This window comes from Carlito syrichta, unplaced genomic scaffold, assembly GCF_000164805.1.
Source record: "Carlito syrichta isolate Samal-C Ts95f unplaced genomic scaffold, Tarsius_syrichta-2.0.1 Scaffold302991, whole genome shotgun sequence".
NCBI classification, from domain to species: Eukaryota; Metazoa; Chordata; class Mammalia; order Primates; family Tarsiidae; genus Carlito; species Carlito syrichta.
The window spans coordinates 25,772-45,080 of NW_007247087.1; the positions used below are offsets into that span (position 1 = coordinate 25,772).

Consider the following 19,309-nt stretch of genomic DNA (forward strand, 5'->3'; position numbering starts at 1 on the left):
TTCCGGCTCAGCACATTTATTTATGATTTTCCGGTCCCTTTGGTGCTCATTCTTCCCCTTTGTCTTCCTGGAACCCAAGCCAGCTTATTGCCACCTCGAGCTCCCCACTCGGCTCTTGGAAAGGCATAACCCAATCTGGGGAGAGGGAAGAGGAAGGGGTGTGGGCAGGAGTGTGGGAAAGGAGGGAGGGTGTGTGGAGGATATGGTCACACAGCTGCTTTTCAGGCAAAATGAAAGGGGAGTTCGTGGCAAACTGACAACTTGGCACAGACTTCAGAGGACAAATGGGCTTTGGAGATCGCTCCCTTTAGGGCAGTTCCAGAAAAACTGCCTGGGGTGAGCTTGGCCCAGGGGGAAGATACCCTCCGTGGGGTCTCTTCCACAAGCGAGGCTGCCTGTTCTGTGTGGCTCCGGGGGATTCTGCGATCTCCACTCCCTTCCTCCTTGTCTAAGGCCGTGCTGCTGCTGGGGTTAGGATGAGGAAAACACTTTCTACCAGCGCTGAAAGTGCCCAGGTGGATTCAAGGCTGCCAGCTGAGAATTGAACCCTAGACTCAGCTGCGTTTTAGAGTTTACTTAACCCAGTAATTTTTATTTTGCCTGAGAGGGCTCTGTGTCACAGAGAATTTGCTTTCCAAGCCCAGAGGTCTGAGTCTCTCATGGAGAAAAATGACTGCCTGTGCTTTGTCACCTACAGCAGCACTCTGGAGAAAAGGTTCGCCTGAGAGCCTCCTGACATTTGATTATCTCTTGGATCAAAGGGAGAAAAGAGGCAGATGACTTGCTAAGACAACAACGTCAAGACAACAATGTCACCACCAAAAAAAAAAACAAGTGCTGACGACCTTCACGAGCTGGTCTCCACCTCAGGCTCCCGATGCTGCCAAGAGCCTCTCTCCAGGCCACACTGTCACCTGCTCTGCAGCACTGCAGGGCTGCCTCTCAGGGCCCGGGAGCCCCAGGGTGAGAGACCTGCGGGGCTGCCTCCCAGGGAATGGGAATGGGAATGGGAAAGGGCGGGGGAAACAGTGGTTGCTTTTCTAAAGCAGTTGAGCTGCCAAGGCTGCTCTAAGAGCCCGATTCTGGGGGAAGAAGAGAGGTCTCCAACGGTAGGATGGCAAGGGCGCAAGGGCTGTCTCCAGCCATCTGCCAGGACCCCAGGGCCCTGCCGGTCACAAAGGCCAGGGTGTGGCGTGTATCCTGCTGGGACAGTCACCCTTAGTTGCTGTCAGCCTCCTCCTCTCACATGCACAATCCTCTCCCCTTGATCATATTGCTCACCAGATACAGAGAAAAATGTGTTACACTAAACAGGCGTGGGGTCTATGGAAGCCATTAATTGGCATTATCCATGTACACCCTCTTGGACTGACATACTGACTGAAGCAGGAGTGTCCCCTCTGCCTCTCCTCACCCTGTTCCTGTCCTCTGGGACAAGGGGGAAATTGCTGAGCTTTCGTGCCAGCGTTTAAGGAGCCCCTTCCTATCTTCCCTCGTTGATGGGGCGGGTCGAGGACAGCCAATTCCACGCAGGGCAGTGGCTAGACTTTCAGGGCTATAGACCCAGCTGCAGGCAGCAAAGGCCAGAGCAATAGACTTAGCCAGAAAGCAGGAAGGGAGAACATTTTTCTCCATATAGTGCCTTACTGAGAAAACTCCTTCTTCTGAAGATCACTAGGGCTTTCAAATACTTCATATAAGCAGAGAGACAGGAAAAGGGTACATGGCTGGTGCTTCTAATCTCTGCTGACTCCAACTTCCGGACACGATTCCTCCTGGCGCCCAGGGAGGCTCCATTCTAAATCCATCCGTGGAGCCAGTGTGATCCTCATGTTCTAAGTAGTGAGTCCCATTTTTCCCCAGGTGGACTTGGTAATTTAACCCAGGGCTTTGGAACCTGTGAATGAAATTTGGGAGTGGTACCCCTTTGCTGGATATTTAATCAGGCCAACCAAATGGGATGGATGAGAAATTCCGTCCCTTCAGGTATCAACAGGTGTCCTCCTGCTCTCTCATGTTGGCTGGATGGCAAAAGACAGGCTCATCTCGTTAGAGGCCTGAAAGCTTATTCCAGGTGAAGTGCCCCTGTGGGGCCTCACAACTGATCTTGGTCCTGCTCGCATTTCTTTACAAGGTCAAACCAAGAACAGGAAGAAGCTGCAGGCTGGTGAGTTTGGCTTCAGACAAGGTTGAACTTTCCAGCATTGACATATGTCCTCTGAGAGCAGAGCCTTACCCTGTCATGAGCTCTGGGCCCTAGAGGCCACCCCGTCCCCTGTGCTGCAAAGCCTGTTCCTGCAGGGTGGTGGGGTAGGGTGGTGGGGTGGTGGGGCTACCTGACCACTATGGTCCTTTCCAATTACAGATGCCACCGTGTGGGGTGGCTCCTTATTCTGGGATCTTGTCATCCCCTGAATCTGGGGAACAAGAGGATTGGAGATGCGAGAACTGCTAGAAGTCATTGGATCAGAAACTGTCCTCAGCGACCATGACCTACTGCCGGGTCCTGTCATGAAACCAGGACTTCTAAAGATCATTAGGCATACCCCCAGAGTCCTGATGAGGGTGGAAGGGGTGGGCGCAGTGGGAAAGGGGGCTGGGAAAGCAGTCAGGAAGGAGGGGCTCATGGTTCCTCTGGCGCCTCTGTGCTGAGAGGGACAAGCTCCTGGAAAGCACTTTTGGGCTCCTGGAGGTTGGACACACCCCCTCGGCCCAGGCCCCTCCATCAGAACAGCGACAGCCTGCTTTGCTTTTAGACTACGCAGAAGAGGCATCCAACTGACGCCTGGAGCTCATGCCAGTGGTGGGGGCCCCTCGCCCTCCTGTCCTCAGTCCAGTCGGATCAGCAGCTGGCCCCTCCCCTGACGTGGCTGGCAGAACGGTGTGGCAGACGTCAGCAAGCTCTCTGCTGCCAACCTGGCTTAGGGGAAGAGACCCCAAAACTGCAGCTGAGGACAACGGCGCTCTTGTTTAGCAGGGTGTCAGTCGGTTAGAAGACATCGTTGGAGGGCAGTCTTTTCACACCCTGGTGGCCAGAGACTCAGAGGCAGAGTGCTGCAGCAACAGCCTGTTGGGTTTCATGGTTATACCGCATAGCGCACCCATGAGAACGCAGAGCAGTGCTGCCCCTGAGCTCCACATGGTGAGCTCCTTTGGGAGCCCACCCAGCATGGTTGTGTGAGAAAGAGGCTGGTCCCAGAATCCCCTAACACCACTCAATCCACACTACGTGACCTCAAAAAAGGCATTTTCTTTTTTGGTACTTAATTTCCCCACCAGTAAAAGGCAGGCAGAGTACTGGCCTCCTCCTTGTCCTCTGCAAAGGCAGGTCTGAGTCACTGGAAACCACCACCACACTGAAGCTATGGCTGAGAGCTCAGCAAGGCCATTCAGAAAAGGTAAGGAAAGGAAGAGGGGAGAAAGGGCAGAGGGTTGAGATGTTTCTGAGACTCACCGATCCATCTCATCAGAGAGGTCAGGATCTGCAGGTACTTGGTCTTCTGGACATCAAAGAAAGTGAACGGTCCGAGGAGGAGAGTGAAGACAGCCTGGGTGATGAAAACAAGAGTGAAGGGAGGTGCAGGGGCCAGCTGGACACAGCAGACTGTCTGTGTAGGAAGGACACTGCTGTTGACACAGCCTCTGCCCTCAGCTCAGGCACGGTCCTGACTTAGGGGACCACCTGGACTGGTGGAGCTTCCCTAGGGTCACCCTAAGTACCAAGCACCAGGGGTGGAATAAGAGCACCAGAGCCATGCTTCTCTGGCATGGCTCACACTTACTGCTCGTCTACTACTGCACCTTCCAGGCCAGGCCCAGGCTCGTCCTAAGGACTCCACCCACTTGGTCCCGCTCTCTTCAGCAGGCACTGACTGAGGGTCCACATGCCCAGTGCTGAGCTGCCCATGAGCACAGACTCGGTATCCAAGGGAACACCAGACATGCCTCTGGCTCTCACGGTTTACTGGGAAGAAAGGACATGGGGAGGAGGGACCCCAGGAATCCTGCCAAAGCCACACAGGAGAGGATGCCCCTTCTGAAGGGCTCAGAGGAAGGGATTAATCAGGGTGTCACACATCAGTCACGTTTTCAGCTTAAAGAGAAGGGGAAACCTAGAGGACAAGAGCTGGTAGCTTCTAGAGCAGATCACTCAGAGAAATATCCTGGACAATGAAGACAAGGAGCTGCACCTAGGAAAATTGGGAGCGAAGGACTTTGGGAGTGGGGATGGGACCCAGTCAGAGAAGGGTGTGCTAGTCAGCTTGGGACCCCTCACCTCTCTTCGGAGAACAGGGGAACAAATTCACTTAAAAAAATAGTCAAGCCCGGTCTCAGAAAACTGGTCTGTGGAAACTTGGTCTTTCTTCGCAAAAAAAATGGGGGTAAACGTGGCACAGCAGAAACGGGGGGCGGGGAGGGTTAGGATTTCCGTGCCAAATTGGTTGCTCAGGGAGCAGAGGAATGAAAAGCTGCTCGTTGGAGTCAAGATGATGGTACCATTTCCAATCTGCCACTCGGAAGCCGTGCGAAGCATCAGACCTTATTAACATTTACTCTGTGCCATTTTATCACGTTAATGCTGATGACACTCACCAGAGATGCGGCAGGCGGCTGGGAAGTCTGAACGAACGTGGGGAGGGGACCTGCTTGGGGAGTTGGGCTCTGGCCCTGTGATGTGGGTGCATCCGTCACAGCTGCCGAGCCCTTGGCCAGCCCCAGTGACTGGCAGGCAGGAGCCCCACAGAAGGGGGGGCTGAGCCCATCCCACCCTCAGCTGCAAGGAGAGCAGGGTGTGGGAGAAGCTGTGACCTCTTATCCAAGTCCATTATCACTGGAGGATAAGTGATGCCAAGCACTGAAGTGCTGCTTCAGGAAAGGCTCTAATTAGCTGGGCTGGAAAAGGCGTCCGGCAGTCGCCAGGCACGGGGGCTCTGGAAGGAAGCGCTTTCTGCTGGGGGGGCTCAGAACCCGCCCTGCTTCTGCTCGGGGGAGGGGGAAGGAGAAGCCTTTCCACCAGGCTAGGGGCCACAGGGGAAGGCAGAGGGAAGGGACTCTTCCTGCAAAAGCCACGGGCAGCCCGAGCCGGTCCCTCCTCCGCCCAAGGGGAGGAGCTGGGGACACAGTAACGCACGCAGGACACCAGCTCTGGTGGAGCAAGTCTGCACGCAGCACCATCAGTCAGTCATTTAGGAAAATTACCACTTCAGGGAAACTTTCCACTGATGAATTTCTCTTTTGAAGGATGGAGAGGGAGATGTCAGGTAGAAGAATACATAAATACAGAGCCATTCGCCACGAATGTTTCTGAGTAACTATGGCCTGCCAGAAACTGGGCTCCTGGTATGCCCAGGTATTTAGGCGGTTCACCTCTGACCTGCGATGCTGCCAGCTGAAATCATGGTACTCCAATTGTGAGGGGTGGCTTACATGAGAGGTCAGATCTCAGATGCCTAAAGACTGGTTTTCAGAAGGCTCTACAACATAAAAACAGGGGAAGCAGAGTCACCCCCAAAGGCAGGCAGAAAAAGCTACTGCAGGCTGCCCGGGTCCTGTTCTCCAGGGGCCCTTTCTCAGATGCCCAGCCCATCTTTGTCCGTACTCACTCGGTGAATGCTTGTCAAGATCCTAGAACACATGACGCCCCATTTTGCAAAGCCCTATATGGCGGAATCCCAGCCTGCTAAGAGCATCACCCCACTGAAAGAGACCAAGCATGCAGACACATTTCCAAAAGGTAGACTAAGAAGCCTACGTGAGGTGACAATTGAGCGGTGGGGAACATGAATCTAGGAGTCAGACTAAGGGTCCACATCCACTCGGTGTACCCAAAGCGAGTTCTGGGGACAGCAGGTCTGTCCTCAGAGTGGGAACTAGCAGAAGGGTTCTTTCAGACGATATGGCCAATAGCTGCGACATCCCTGGCTGGACTGTGGCTGCGATGTAGTTTCTTTTTCTTTTAATGCTTAAGAGCACAGACCGACTGCACCACTGGAAAGCTCAGGACCACTTAGTGACAGCAAACACACACAGACTGCCAAACAGCAGCCCTTCCACAGGGCCCGAGCTCACGCATCAGAGGGAGCCCAGATGAAGACACAGACTGTGAGCCGGGGCTAATTAAGGAACAGGTGTCCTCTGCAAATTAGTTAGAGCCAGAACTCTGCAACTGCAGGAGCGGGCATCCGGAGTGACAAAGGACAGAGGACAGAAGCAGCGGCGTGCACTGCCACACCACGATGTGGCTGCCGAGGTCCTGAGAAGGAGGAGGGCAGGAGAAGGAGCAGTCCCATCTCCAGATGGTCCAGCAGGGCATGTCCATCTCAACAGCCAAATGTGGTACATTGTGTTTTCTTTCCCTTTTAAAAAAGGAGAAGTAAAAAGCCAAGAGACAGCCTATCCTCTTGGGTCTTCCAGTCTAGCCCGTATGACATTATAAATTAGCTGGCTCCTGAGCAGTTTTCCAACCCCCAAATGCCATTGATCAGTTCAAGCTCAGTCTTTGTTCAAGGACTCTTATAGCCCAACTCATCATAGGAGGCAGGAACACTGGTCACTGTAGCCACGTGTATTTCTTAAAAAAAAAAAAAAAGATGAACAACCCCGATTTCTAATGAAATCCTCAAAGTGGTCACTGGAAATAAAGTCCGAGATAGACCCAGGAGGGTACAAATGGAGCTGTTCAGACCTGTCTCTTTTCTGGGGTCAGTGAGTTTTGATGCACACCAAAGAACTCATGGCAGTCTTGCTGAAGTCTTGATGGAGACAAGGCAGTTCGCATTCCCAAGACACCACAGGCAACACTTGGCCACAGCTCCTTTAGAATGTTCTGGAGTCCGTAGCTCAACAAGGCTGCCTGTCTTCCTGTGTTCCCGCTTAGATTATGTGCACTGCCCACCTCCAGTTGTTCAAACTTTCAGCCATCTGACTCCTTCCTTCTTCTCTGCATTAGGCTGCCAGGACTGCTGTAACAGATTACTATAAACTCGGTGGCTTCAAACTACAGAAATGTACTTTTTTCCCAGGCCAGAAGTGCAAAATCTTGCAGGGCATGGCTCCCCACAGCGCCCCCCACAGGGCAGAGCCCAGTTCTACGCATGCATCAAGATGGGGCAGGCGGGGAAGAGCCGTTTCTTCAGCCTCTGCTGGAAATGAGATCCAAGGGCAGAGTGGAGAATAAAGAGAGCTCCTAATCGACCCCAGTCCTTTGTCCACTGAAGACAGGAAGGAAACTCACTCTTCAAGATCCGTGACCCAAAGATGTAGGGAAGGGACCCGGCAGCCTCACGGGAGCTGGTGTGGGCTGTGCTGATAGACTGTCTGGACAGGATGTGACTCTGCCGAGGACCCAGAAGTGCTGACACTCATGCCTGCTCAAGACGGTTGGCATCTGGGCACCGATGCCTCAGTCACTAACTGGGGCCTCCACTTTCCTCTTGAGTGGTTTGGAGCCGCCTGGACAGCCAGCTGCCCGGCTGTAAAATGGGAGAAACAAATGCTGTGCTACTTCTGAGAGTGGACCTTTACACCGAGAACTCTCGACTCAGACCCGCCGAGGCCGAGCTGTGTCCACCACCCACCTCCGTCTTCTTTGGTTCTAACCCCGTGGCACACAGCATCTGCAGAAGAAAGGCTTCAACTCAACATATGCCTGTTTCACATACCAAACGAGCCCAGGACCGGCAACACAGGATGTCCTTTGTTTAACTGTACAACATTGCAACATGTGAGTGAGGGTGTCAACATCGGAGCAGTTTGATACTTATCTCCCTGTCCCCAAACGTATCTGCCTACTTAACTGGTCAGAGAAACAAAATGAAGTTTGGAATTTGGTGTTCATCCAAATCAAACACCCCCATTTAAGAACATGGCCTCTGGGTCCTGCCCTCTGCCTGGGGTTCTGCCACAGCCAGTCCCAACCCCGCATCTTCCCAGCTGTGGGTCCTTTTAGCTGCCGCCGCCCTGTGGCAACTGCTGCTCAGAGCTGCAGCCCCCCACACTCTGCAGCGTGCTGAGACAAGTTTCCTTCCATCCTCTTGCCCACCTATGAGGTCACAGGGGCAGGTGATGAAGCCTTCATCTCACTGATGAGGAAACGGGGGGCCTGGAGAGGATGTGTGAAAAGCGGAAGCGGCAGAAGGAGAGTGGAAGTCTCCTGACCCTGTCCTTCTTTTCGCTGTGACCCCTACATGCGCCTCCATCCAGCGTTAGGCTATTCTCCTCCAGGACACCTCCTGTCCCCACATCAAGGTCTCCTCCAGGACACCTCCTGTCCCCACATCAAGGTCTCCTCCAGGACACCTCCTGTCCCCAATTCTCACTCTCATGCCTTTCCCCTCCTGATTCTTCCTGCTGGCAAAGAATTTCCCCCTGTGACCTTCTTTATTCCTACCACCTTCAAAGCCCTGCTCAAGTGCAAATCTCTTCTGTAAGTTATTTTAATCCTCCCTGGGGCTCTTGACTGAATTACCAACGCACAGTCGATACCACCTGACTTAATTCCGGTAGGCTCTGAATTGCTCCGTTTTCTGGTCGGTTTTGTGTCCCTGGCAGAGTGTAAGCACTCTGAGGGTAAGGACTGCATCCTTGTTTGTCCCATACCCAGGAAGGGCTCTGCACACATGCGGTGCTCCGTAAGTATTTGCAGAATCCGTTGAATTTGGTGGAGGAAGTGTCTGGTGGGAAGCTGTTGTCCTGGAGTTGGGAGACGTCATCTCAGTTTTGCTGACTTGTCTTGTACACATCTTCTCTCCCTCCTGCCAGGACAGTGCCTGACCTGGCAAAGCCAACAGCACGCAAAGGCACACCTGCTCTGCCTGAAAACAGCACACTATGCTAGGGGAAAACTCTTCCCAAAGTGGTTGACAAATCAATATGCTTTGATTGCAGGAAAAGCAAATCAAATCAGAACAGCGGCTGTGTGCAGTGGCTCACACCTATAATCACAGCACTTTGGGAGGCCGAGATGAGAGGATTGCCTGAGCCCACGGGTTTGAGACCAGCCCGGGAAACTTGGCAAGACCTCATCTCTACAATAAATCAAAAAATTAGCCAGGTGTGGTGGTGTGTGCCTATAGTCCTATCTACTTAGAAGGCTGAGTAAGAAGGATCACCTGAGCGCAGCAGGTCGAGGCTGTGGTGGCCGTGAGCGGGCCACTGCACTCCAGCCTGGGTGGCAGAGTGAGACTTCAACTCAAAAAAAAAAAATCAGAACAGCATTGCTCTGAGTTTGCCCACTGGCTTCAGGGAGAATGATATACACCCTCCACAAAGGAGAAAGAGCGCATCTGAAGACAGCCTGGGGTGCTCAGCTCCCTGCATCACTAGAATCCCTCAAATGAAGGGGATCGGACCCTGGGCGGCTGTGACCATTCTGAATCCGCTTGGCCCCAAGAAGGGGTGATGTCGTAGAAGAAACTGAAAGCGAAGAATCTAAAGGTCTTCAAGGAAATGACTCTCTCCATGCCCGCTTTGGAGGCAGTGGACTCACAGTCCCTCACAGTCACACACTGGCCACCCACTGGGACACTTACAAAACAAAATGAAAAAGCCCAGTCCTGTTTGTCAGCATTGTTTCTCTTGTTGGAAGGAGATGAAGTGGACGCAATTTCTAATTAGAACATAAACTCTGACGACATTCAACAACACTCATAGTTCCATCTCACAACCCTCGTAAAAGGGAAAGGAAGATGCGGAGGTTTCCCGGAGGGAGAGGAAGACAGGAGAACGAAGTGCCGAAGTCAGGGCCACGACACAGGACGGAGGTCCCAAGACCCTTCTGAGCAACTCCCCGCCAAAACAGAGAGCAACACACACGTTACTCTCTGCAACAAGTGACAATAAGAAAACACCCTAGAAGGGAAGTGACTGTCAGCTGGCTGCTGATCTACCTACCTAGGGGAGGGTCCTTCCCAGCCTCCTGATAAGATGTGTACAAGAGGGCAGCATCCCGTGGGGACAGATGCCAAAAGGAGAGGAAGGCAGCAGTGACCAGGGACACACGAAGGTGATGCTTGTGTGGTGTTCTTCCTTCCAGAGCCACGAGATGCTTTGGAAGTGAAGGCGGGTAACACTTTGTCCTGTGGGCTCCCGTGAACACTACAGAGGCAGCACGCTGGTTGGTCACTAAACAGGCAGTTCTCCAAGTGCCTGCTTATTTATTTCCCTCTAAAAAGGATTTTTTTTTGGTTTTGGCTCTCACAGTGTAGTGAGATGGAGTCTCCAAGAGCCAAGAATTCAGGCTTCAGCGGCTTTCTCTTCACTCCAGCTGTCAGCTCCCGGAGTTTCAACAGAGAAAGCTAGCAGGTCCACTTGGAGCCTTCTTGCTCTAGGGCTGGGGGTGGTGGGTACTGCTCTGTTAATCTAGCAGGGGTGACAAAGACACCTCTCATTCAGCAGCAAGTCGTGCAAGGTTGAATGAGGCTAGCCTTACACACACAGGGATCTATGGGGGTTGCTTCGGAACACTTGGGCTTGGAGGATGCAAGCCTCCAGGAGCTAGTCCAGGAGGAGGTGCTAATGCATGGATCATACAGCTGGGCTCTCAGGCCTGATCCTGGAGGTTATTTCAAGTGACAAAGGGAACAAACACCCAGGCTACAGGGCCGCTCTTGGTGGGCACTATGGGTTAAGAGTTAATTGGGATTAATGACAACTCAGCATGAACCCATCCCTAAATGGGAACTGAACTTTCAACACGCCCTTGAAGGGTATGAAGAAATGCTCAAGGATTCTATTTTTATTTCTCAAGTGGTTATGAACATTTTGGTTTGGGAGTTTTTATTTTCCCAACTTGGATTACAGCATCTGGGGGTTCATCCACAGAAAGGAGGCGTGTTCTGAAGCAGTATGGGACCACAGACTTTGGGGTCACATGGGTAGGGCAGAGATTTGCATCCTGATGTCCTTGCTAACTTTGAGTTATTGAACTCCTCAAAGCACATTATTTGTGCACAGAAGATATTCAGCACACTCTGGTCTCCCCAACAAGAATCAGCATTCGCCAAGGCATCACATCGTATCAGTCCTCCAAATATCCAGGGGAATGCGGCACCCCTGCAGCCAAGCAAGGAGCTCCATTCAAATGACGTTAACTCAATACTATTCTTATTTGACTTCTGTGAACTCCACCCAAGTTCATCAATGGTCCAAATGCTCTTCATGAGAGCCCAAGTTCTTCCTGACCAAACACGAAGCACCAGTCACCATGCAGAAGACGACTGCCACAGAAAGAGAGCAGGAGCCGTGTCGGAAACCGTGTCAGCAGCGTGTGTGCACCAAATCCCATCACAGCTTCTTTGCCAAAACTCTGTGATGAGAGGCACCATGCCATCTAGAGGAGGTCGTCTGAATTCTGAATTCCGCACTGTCGTAAGGAACTATCTAAGGACAAGCTTCCACGAACGTTCTTCCCAGGGCAGAGGATGAGCAGCGCCCTTCCAGGTGACCAGCCCAGGGATGGGCGGCTGGCCCAGAGCCTGCAAGGAGTCCTGTCATGGGAGAGGCGACCCGTGCCAGGGCAGGCTGTCAAGCTCTCGACGCTAGCCCAACCAGGGTGGGGACGCTGCTGATCCTTCCCCCACCAACCTCAAATACCACTCACCGGGTGCAGAATGAGCGATGAGGACAGACGGAAGCCAGCCGCCTCCTTTGGTGCACGTCCCCCTGCAGCCGTGATTAGTGTCTGCCCGACACCTGCCACAAGGCACTGCTTGAATAAGTTACCACGGCTCATTGTCCCTGCTTCTCCCAACCTCCCAAGCCCCTCACCTAGAAGGTCCTTGGGAGACTGAAGGACTGCAAGATTTAGGTGATGACTGATATAAAACTGACAGTTGATGCCTGGATTAAGCGAAAGAAGTGTGTTTTCTGAGCATCAGAGGTCAACTCTCTGATTTCCATTTCTATCTCACCACATTCTTCAATGGAAAGCCATGGCTGCTCATGCCAAGGTTTAGCCCCATTTGGAATGGGTAAGTATAAGATCTGCAGCTCTCATCGAAGGCAAGTCTGTACTGGTGGGAGGGCTCTGAGCCTCCAGGTAAGGGCAATAATGAGCCAAAAGTAAAGACCTTGCTGGGAGTTTTAAAATGGCCACTGAGCTAGCAAGCAGAAGGAAAAAAACAAATCCACACGGCAGAAACCAGGAGCTGGTCAGGAGGAAAGACTTGTGCCTCTGCCTGGTTAACCGAAATGAGGTTGAACTCTGGGCACCTTCTTGGTACTGATGCAGCCTCTCTACGGGGGGGAGGGGGGTGCCTGAACAACCCCTGGTAAGAGACTGGTGAAGACGTTATTTGACTCTGGTACTGGGGAGCCTGAAGAATGACCTCAGGGAGAAACCAGGGGTGCCTGTTCTCTTTATGTGATGATGCCTCCTTTTATCCCGGAGTGGGGCAGGGCCACTCCACCCCCCACACACTGGCTGCCCTAGTTGTTGTAGGTCCAGAATGCCACCACCCAGGATGCAAATTCAGTCTGTTCACGGTTGGGAAGGGGTGGAATGGAAAAGAATGCACGAGAGCCTTCTGCATGGAGTTGAGGAAGTGACCCCTTCCGGGAGGCCAACAGTCCCGTGGCAGCTGGGACGCAGGCCGTGTAGTATAAGAGCTCCCTGGACTCCAGAGCCAGCTCCAAAAAGTGGAGGAGAGCTGGGTGGCCCAGGGGGCAGAGGGGCTGAACACCAGACAGTCCAGGGCCAGCCGCTCTGCCTCCTCAGAGACTCGGCCCTGTCAGCAAGGAGAAACCAGGGGCACCTGGAAGGCAGTTCTTGCGTTTGCTCTTATTACTTACCAAACACATGAACTAAAAAGCTGCCTTTGAGTGTCTGACAGTTGAACACATCCCCAGGTCCCCTCCTCAAACCTCTGTTTCTTCTTTTTCAAGGCAACTAGAAACAGATCTTCCTTCTCTGAGCACCCCATATCTCTACTTAGATGAGATACTAAGTTTCCTAGTTAGGGACCTGAGGATTATAACCTATCGTGGGAGCTATGGGAGGCAAAAGAAAGGGAAAAAAAAAAAGCGTGTCTTCTCCCTAAGCCCTAGATAGTGAGAAAGAAAGGTCAGGAAACTCATCCAAACTTCTTATCAGCACAGTGAGGCTCACCAGGTGCAGAGGAGCTACCCGGTTGAGCCCAGTGTTACCACCCACTGGAGAGCTCCTGCAGCACCAGGCGGACAGCCTGACTATGCACCCTGGGAAACTCTCCACGCATTGTGTCTGCCATAGGAGGGAGCTTGTTGAAATCTATTTAGCTACTGAAATCTCCCTGCAAAACCAAATCCTTGTCTTCTTTATTTATGCTGGATGTCCAAGGAGGGGAGAAAATGGGTACATGTCATTATTTTCCTCCAGGGCTGTGCCTGGAGGGGCTGTGCCTGGGTTAGCCTGGGTTGAATGATACTGCTATCCCACACAAATGGGAAAGCTGGGGCATGCCTTGCTTGGCCACAAAACCACTGGGGTTGGGGAACTGCTGTAGGGGCCAGGCTAGGGGTCAGCTTGGCTCCTAGGCAGCTAACTCCATCATCACATCACAGCCTCTTCCCAGCCCCAGGCTTTGAAACCACAAGTCCCACACACCTGGTACAGGTACTACCCTGACTGTCTCTAAGACTCCAGCTGGGAGCTGGCACAGGGTCACATTTTGATGGGATGCTGTTGGCAGAGGGAGTGCTCTGCCCCTGGACAGAGCACCCTTCTCTACCCAGAGCCTCCTCAAGCTCTCCAAGCTTCCTGAGACTCCTTCTGAGACAGACGTCCAGAGAAGGCTTTGCCCTGGGAGCAGGAGGCTCAGAACCAGCAAGTAGACCAGCACTGCCTAGCACCACCTGAGTGCCTGGACTGGCCAGCATCTTCCACATGAATCTTTATCGCTAACACCTGTGCCATGGTTACTATCTTCACTTTCGAAAACCGAGGTTGAGAGGGATTAAATAATTTGTCTGAACCTCACAACTACTCAGATGCAGCAGCGATTAGAACCAGGCCGTCCCTATTCAAAGCCATTCCCTCTTTAGAGAACTTAACGGCTTCCCCTGCTTATACCCTGAAGACGAGTTACCTATTCCATCACCCCTTCCCCATCCCCTCTCAAGGCTGATTCCTTTGGAGGAGGAGGGCTGGGCTGGCCTACCTTGGCCTGGCATGGCTAGTGTTTCCCTCACCCTCTCATTGGAGGACAAGTGCGCCAGCCTGTGTGGTCTCTTTCTCAGCTGAAAAGCCAGATGGTACCCGGTGGTGGGCAGAGTTCCAAGTATTTGATGCCAGAGCTGCAACCCTTGAGGTTTGGGGGGGAAAAGATAAATATTGTGGAAAACCCACACAGTCATTCACTTAATGATTATAAGCCATCAGGGTTTAGAGGACAGCCCAGCTTCTCACATGCATGATGGAGAATCCAGTACCCACATGTCTAGGTGAAAAGAATTTGACCTTGAACTAGGGGAGCTTTACAGGTGTTATGTGAAGTGCTTTGGGGGGGGATGGGGATGGGCAGGGGGTGCATGTATATAAGGCTATGGGAAGTGGGGGAAACAGATCTGACTTTGGAGCTGGTGCCTACCCTAATCCTTCACTGCCTGCATTTCAGATGCAAAGAGACACTGGCAGAGAAGAGATGGGTGGTGAGCAGTCTGCGACTTCACAAGACTTAGACAAATTCTAACTGTTCCCCTCTAGCTCAGCCCCCCCAAAGACAGGGGCATCCTGGCCCTAGTTGAGGGGAAGCGTTTGCTTGGCGATGATGACCAGAGGATGATCTGCCTTCTGGGAAAGGAGGGGCCGGTTGCGCATGGAGTCTGTCTGGCTGGAGCAGTGGCTACCAGCTGCAGGGCGTCCTGGCCTCAGCAGGCCAATGGCTGAGGGAGAAACGTGTGCCACAGGCCCAGCAGCTGTGCCCACCCAAAAGCGGTCTCCATAATCTCACCATTCGGGAAGCAGCTACTCTGGGCAAGGCCCCATGCTGGCTCTAGACAGAAAGGTGATCAGATGCAGCCCCTACTCTCCAGGAGCCCACAAGGAGGCCAAGTAATACAATACTTATAAAAGTCCGATTAACACCATGGCAGGAGCAGGGGAAGAGGACACGTGGGCCACAGGAGCTTGGAGGAAGGGACCCCTGAGTTCAGTGTGGAAAAAGGAATGCCCGTCCGACTCTGAAGCAAGGCAAAGGCGTGCCAAGGGTCTAGCACTGTGAAATTGCCCAGGGTCTTCGGAGGACACCAACCAGTGTGTGTGTGGGGGGGTAGGCAATGGAGAGAAGTCTCGAGAAAGAAACAGTAGCAGACCAATACACATGAGGGAGTTCAGTCTAGTGGGTTTTAAGCAGGGACATGGCGGTCACACTGCCCTAAAATTGAGGCTGCGACAAAAAATCTTCATGACCTTGGGGCAACCCTCCTGCTGTGATGCGCTGGGCCTGGACTCAAGGGAGGGGGCTGGGACAAGCTGTCCCTCCCATGGAGAAGGGCACACCAGTACTGCAAGACTGTCCTTGTGTCAGGGGACCCTGGGGCAGGACTCCTCCGCTCTAACGTGACAAGGTTTTAAAAGGGACTTTGAACTACGAGTACAGGGTGGGGAGAGAACAGCAGGGAAATTCGTGCCTGTCCTGTGAGGACAGAGGAGTGAAGATGCCTTCCCAGGGAGCCTGATGGGCCACAGAGGGAGGAACATGTGTCTGTCTAGGGCAGGCTCCAGAGAAACCCCCGAAGCAGGAAGAAAGCAAGGGCCGAGGGGGTAGGCAGGGCTCTTCTGAAGGGTGGCTGAGTCTGACGGCTCCAGAAGAGAGTAGTGGTCTCTCTTCCTAGCGCTACTCGGCAGAGTTAACAGATGCAGAGACTGAAACTCCTCTGGGCACCACAGGCTTGGTTTACTGGCTCTCACTTTTTAGCTATTGAAATCTCTCCACAAAACCAGGTCCTCGTCTTGTTTATTTTTGCTGGATGTCCAGGGAGGGGAGAGGATGGGTGCACGACATTATTTTCCCCCAGGGCTGAGCCTGGGAGGCTGGGCCTGGGTTGAATTACACTGTTAGCTCACACAAACGAGAAAGCTGGGGCATGTCTTGCTTGGCCACAAAATCACTAGGGCTGGGGAACTGCTGTAGGGGCCAGGCTAGGGGTCCTTACAGGTCCCAAGAGCAAAAGGACATGGGAGAAACAGGTGACAGGAGGAACAGAGGGCAGAGGATGCTCTGGGCCATCAATCCAGCCCCTCGGGTCCGTTGGGAAAAAGCACCCACACCCACAAGCACCTGACTCTGCCAGGAATTAAACTGCTCAAAATATTTAGTGTGTCCATGGGCCTCAGAACTTGTGGAGCTGTTCACGCCATCAGTAACCAACAGACATCTGATGGCTTCTAGAGCCCTCAATCTCCTGCCCTGGGAACAGGAGAAGGCAGAACTACTACCCTCTGTTCCCTCAATCGCCCGGTATTTGTGTGGAGTGTCGCAGGGCTATCACTTGAGATGCTCTCGGCATCTTCCCTTCCTCGTTCCATGCTCTCTGAGCAGGAAGAGTGATGGTGGTGGGAATGATCCCAGCCGGAGCTGGAGGGAAGGAGGGAGGGAAGGAAGTCAGGTGCCCAGAACACGGGAGCCCTGCAGAGAGGGCTGCACAGGCCCAGCTGGCTCCACCCCTTCCCTGCTGACGTCTGGCCTCTAAATAGACCAGGAACTGAGTAACCTTGGAGGCGGGATGGAGGGGAGACAGCATATCAAGCTGGCTGATTAATGAGCTGTTGAATTGGGTATAAGAAATGACAGCAACAAGCCCCCAGCTTCCTCCCTAGTTGGTGGTCAGAGTGAGATGCCCTCCCTGGGGAGCTGCATGCTGTGCGTTCCGGAGCCCCCAACCAGCAGCTTCAGAGGAAGCTACAGGGGAAGCCCAGAGCACCATCCGCTAGGGACATGGGAGGTACCTGTTGGCCTCAAGTAACAAAGCAGCCCCTGGCAGGTAGGTATCATGGAGTCTTTTTCTCTCGTGGACACTCAGAATCTGAAAACAGCCTCAGAGAGGGGTAGTGCTTTCCCCGGCCCATCTGGAAGACCTGAGGCACCAACTCCAGGATGTTGTGGCACCAGGCTGGTGTTGTGGACGGTCTGGCTGTTCCCCTCTCCCTGAAGAGGCAGGCACAGGAAGCCCCGACTGCTGCCTCTATGGCGGGACCTTGGGAAGCAGTTCTACAAGAAAGACCAGAGGGAGTCTCTTCCTGGAAGACCGGGTGCTGGCAAGACCACCTACCACTGAGAGATCCCCAGCCAGCAGGATTTCTCAAAGGGAGAACACAAAGAACGGGTGAGAAATGCAGATTCCTGGGTCCCAAAGCCTTATATTCGGCAACATCAGACCTGGCGTGTAAGTCAGGAATCTGTATGTAACAAGAGCCTGAAGGCATTCTCATGCTACAGCAACCAGACTTTGATAAACAAGCTGGAGCCCTTGCTCCTGATCTGGGGCAAGGGAACAAGCTGGGAGGTCTTCCTAGAGACTGCCCACCTGCTTCTCAGGTGAAGCATACTCTCTCTGCAGCAGCGAGGGGGAAGGTGCCAGAACTGCTTGAGCATCACAGACTGGAGGGACACCCCAGCCTCGGCCAGCACCCAACACCGGGCCCTGAATTCTCTTCCCATGAAGGCTTTCAGGAAATGTCTCAATCCGGGGCTGAAAGAAGTCCTTGCCACAACCAAACTAAACATGTCATGAGGTGACCGTGACCCTCCTTCGAGATTTACACTCAGGGCATCTGCTTAATAACACCCTCAGCAGCACCTCCCTCTGCGCTGGAGGCTTATGAAAACGTACCTTGGTCTACTCTTGGCTAATCCACAAGACATCTGGAACTCGTGCTAATTAATCCAATGTCATTGCCAATATGCACCCTAATGGTTCAGCTCCATATAAGGGCCACGAGACCCGAGTCCCACACATCTCTCTGCTGGATGCAAACCCTCTGGGGTTCTGTGGCTCCTCCTGTCTCCTCAGGGTCAGAGGACACTGGAGAACACACACTCAGCTAGTTCTTCTCTGCACACAGGTGTTGCTTTTGAGCCAGAGTGCAGGGCCAGTGTTGCTGGCTGGGACACTGGCCACACAGAGAAGCACAGCTATTACTTTAGAGTGAGTGCTTTATTTAATTAAACAATTACTGCCAGGGCCCTGGGGCGCTATTTAGAAAGACATCAGGTTCTGCTTATGATATGCACCCTGTAGCAGAGTGAGCATCGTTCTGGGAGCAGCACAGCCTCTCAAAACACAGCAGGGCCACCACAAATGCCATGGACTGATCTATGGGCTAGAAGAAGCAGGCAGACATGGAGAAGAAGAAAAACAGTCTAGCATGTATGGTTTGTATTCTAGTTAGCACAGAATACTTAAGCACATTCTGTATTACTCAAACTACTGGGAGGCTTCTGGATACCGTAGTATGCAAATTTTTTTTGGTGCAACTTTTTTTGTGAAATGAAGTCAAAAAAGGAAGGGGGAGGGTTGAAATCAATAACTGGGACATAACCTTAAAACACATAAAGTTATTTTTAACTCTTTGCCCAGAAACAGGAGTTTTGGAAGTGGAGGGGATGCAAGGTGTGGAACGGCCTGAGCTGTTGAGCTCTGGGAGTTGGCCAGGGGCCCAGGTTCTTGACCAGAAACACACGCGCACACGCAGGGTTCAGTGGCCAGGATCAGCCCAGGTGGCTTGGGAAGCAAGGCACACCCGGTTTTTATTCCCGACTGTGCTACTCACAAACAAGGAGGGCTCAAGTCTCAAGCTCAGGGTCTGACTGGGATCAGTGTGAAGCAGGCATGGAAACGGTCCTGAAAAAGCTCAGTGCAGAAGGTCCCCAGCAGGGAGGCACACTCCCCATGGAGACCTATTTGGAAGCTTCCCAACCAAATTGGCCTGTGCATGAGTGTGGGCCCTGGGTATACACTTAACAAGCTCCATGAAGCTCTCCCAGCCTGGGGATGTGGAGGAGGAGGTGTCCCTGTTTTTTTCTTTTAGGTGGGCTGCTTGTGATGTCCACCCTAAACCCCACCTGCCTGTTTCTCCAGCTACACCAACTGAGCTTTGGGTTTCTGCACTTTCGCACATGAATACACAGATACCTCCATCTACACAGAGAAGGGCTCCAAAATTTCTATTCATAAATATGTAATTTTCACAGAATAACACTTAAAATGCACCAGGGAAACGAAATACTTAAGGGAAGCCAGCAGAGAGTCCTTCTGTAAAGCAAGGAATTACTTTGTAACAAGTAGTTAGTACCCCTCCAAGTTTGTTTGATGCATCTGGATTTTCATATAA

General features: G+C 52.6%; 1 protein-coding gene across 1 annotated transcript in view; it reads right to left on the bottom strand.

The window, feature by feature from the left end:
• The window catches only part of TMEM104 (transmembrane protein 104), a 57,718-nt gene that overhangs the window by 13,361 nt on the left and 25,048 nt on the right, over positions 1 to 19,309 (bottom strand). Inside the window, exon 8 of the mRNA XM_008057391.2 lies at positions 3,455 to 3,548. Coding sequence (XP_008055582.1) covers positions 3,455 to 3,548 — 94 coding nt within the window. The remainder of the gene's footprint in view (positions 1 to 3,454; positions 3,549 to 19,309) is intronic.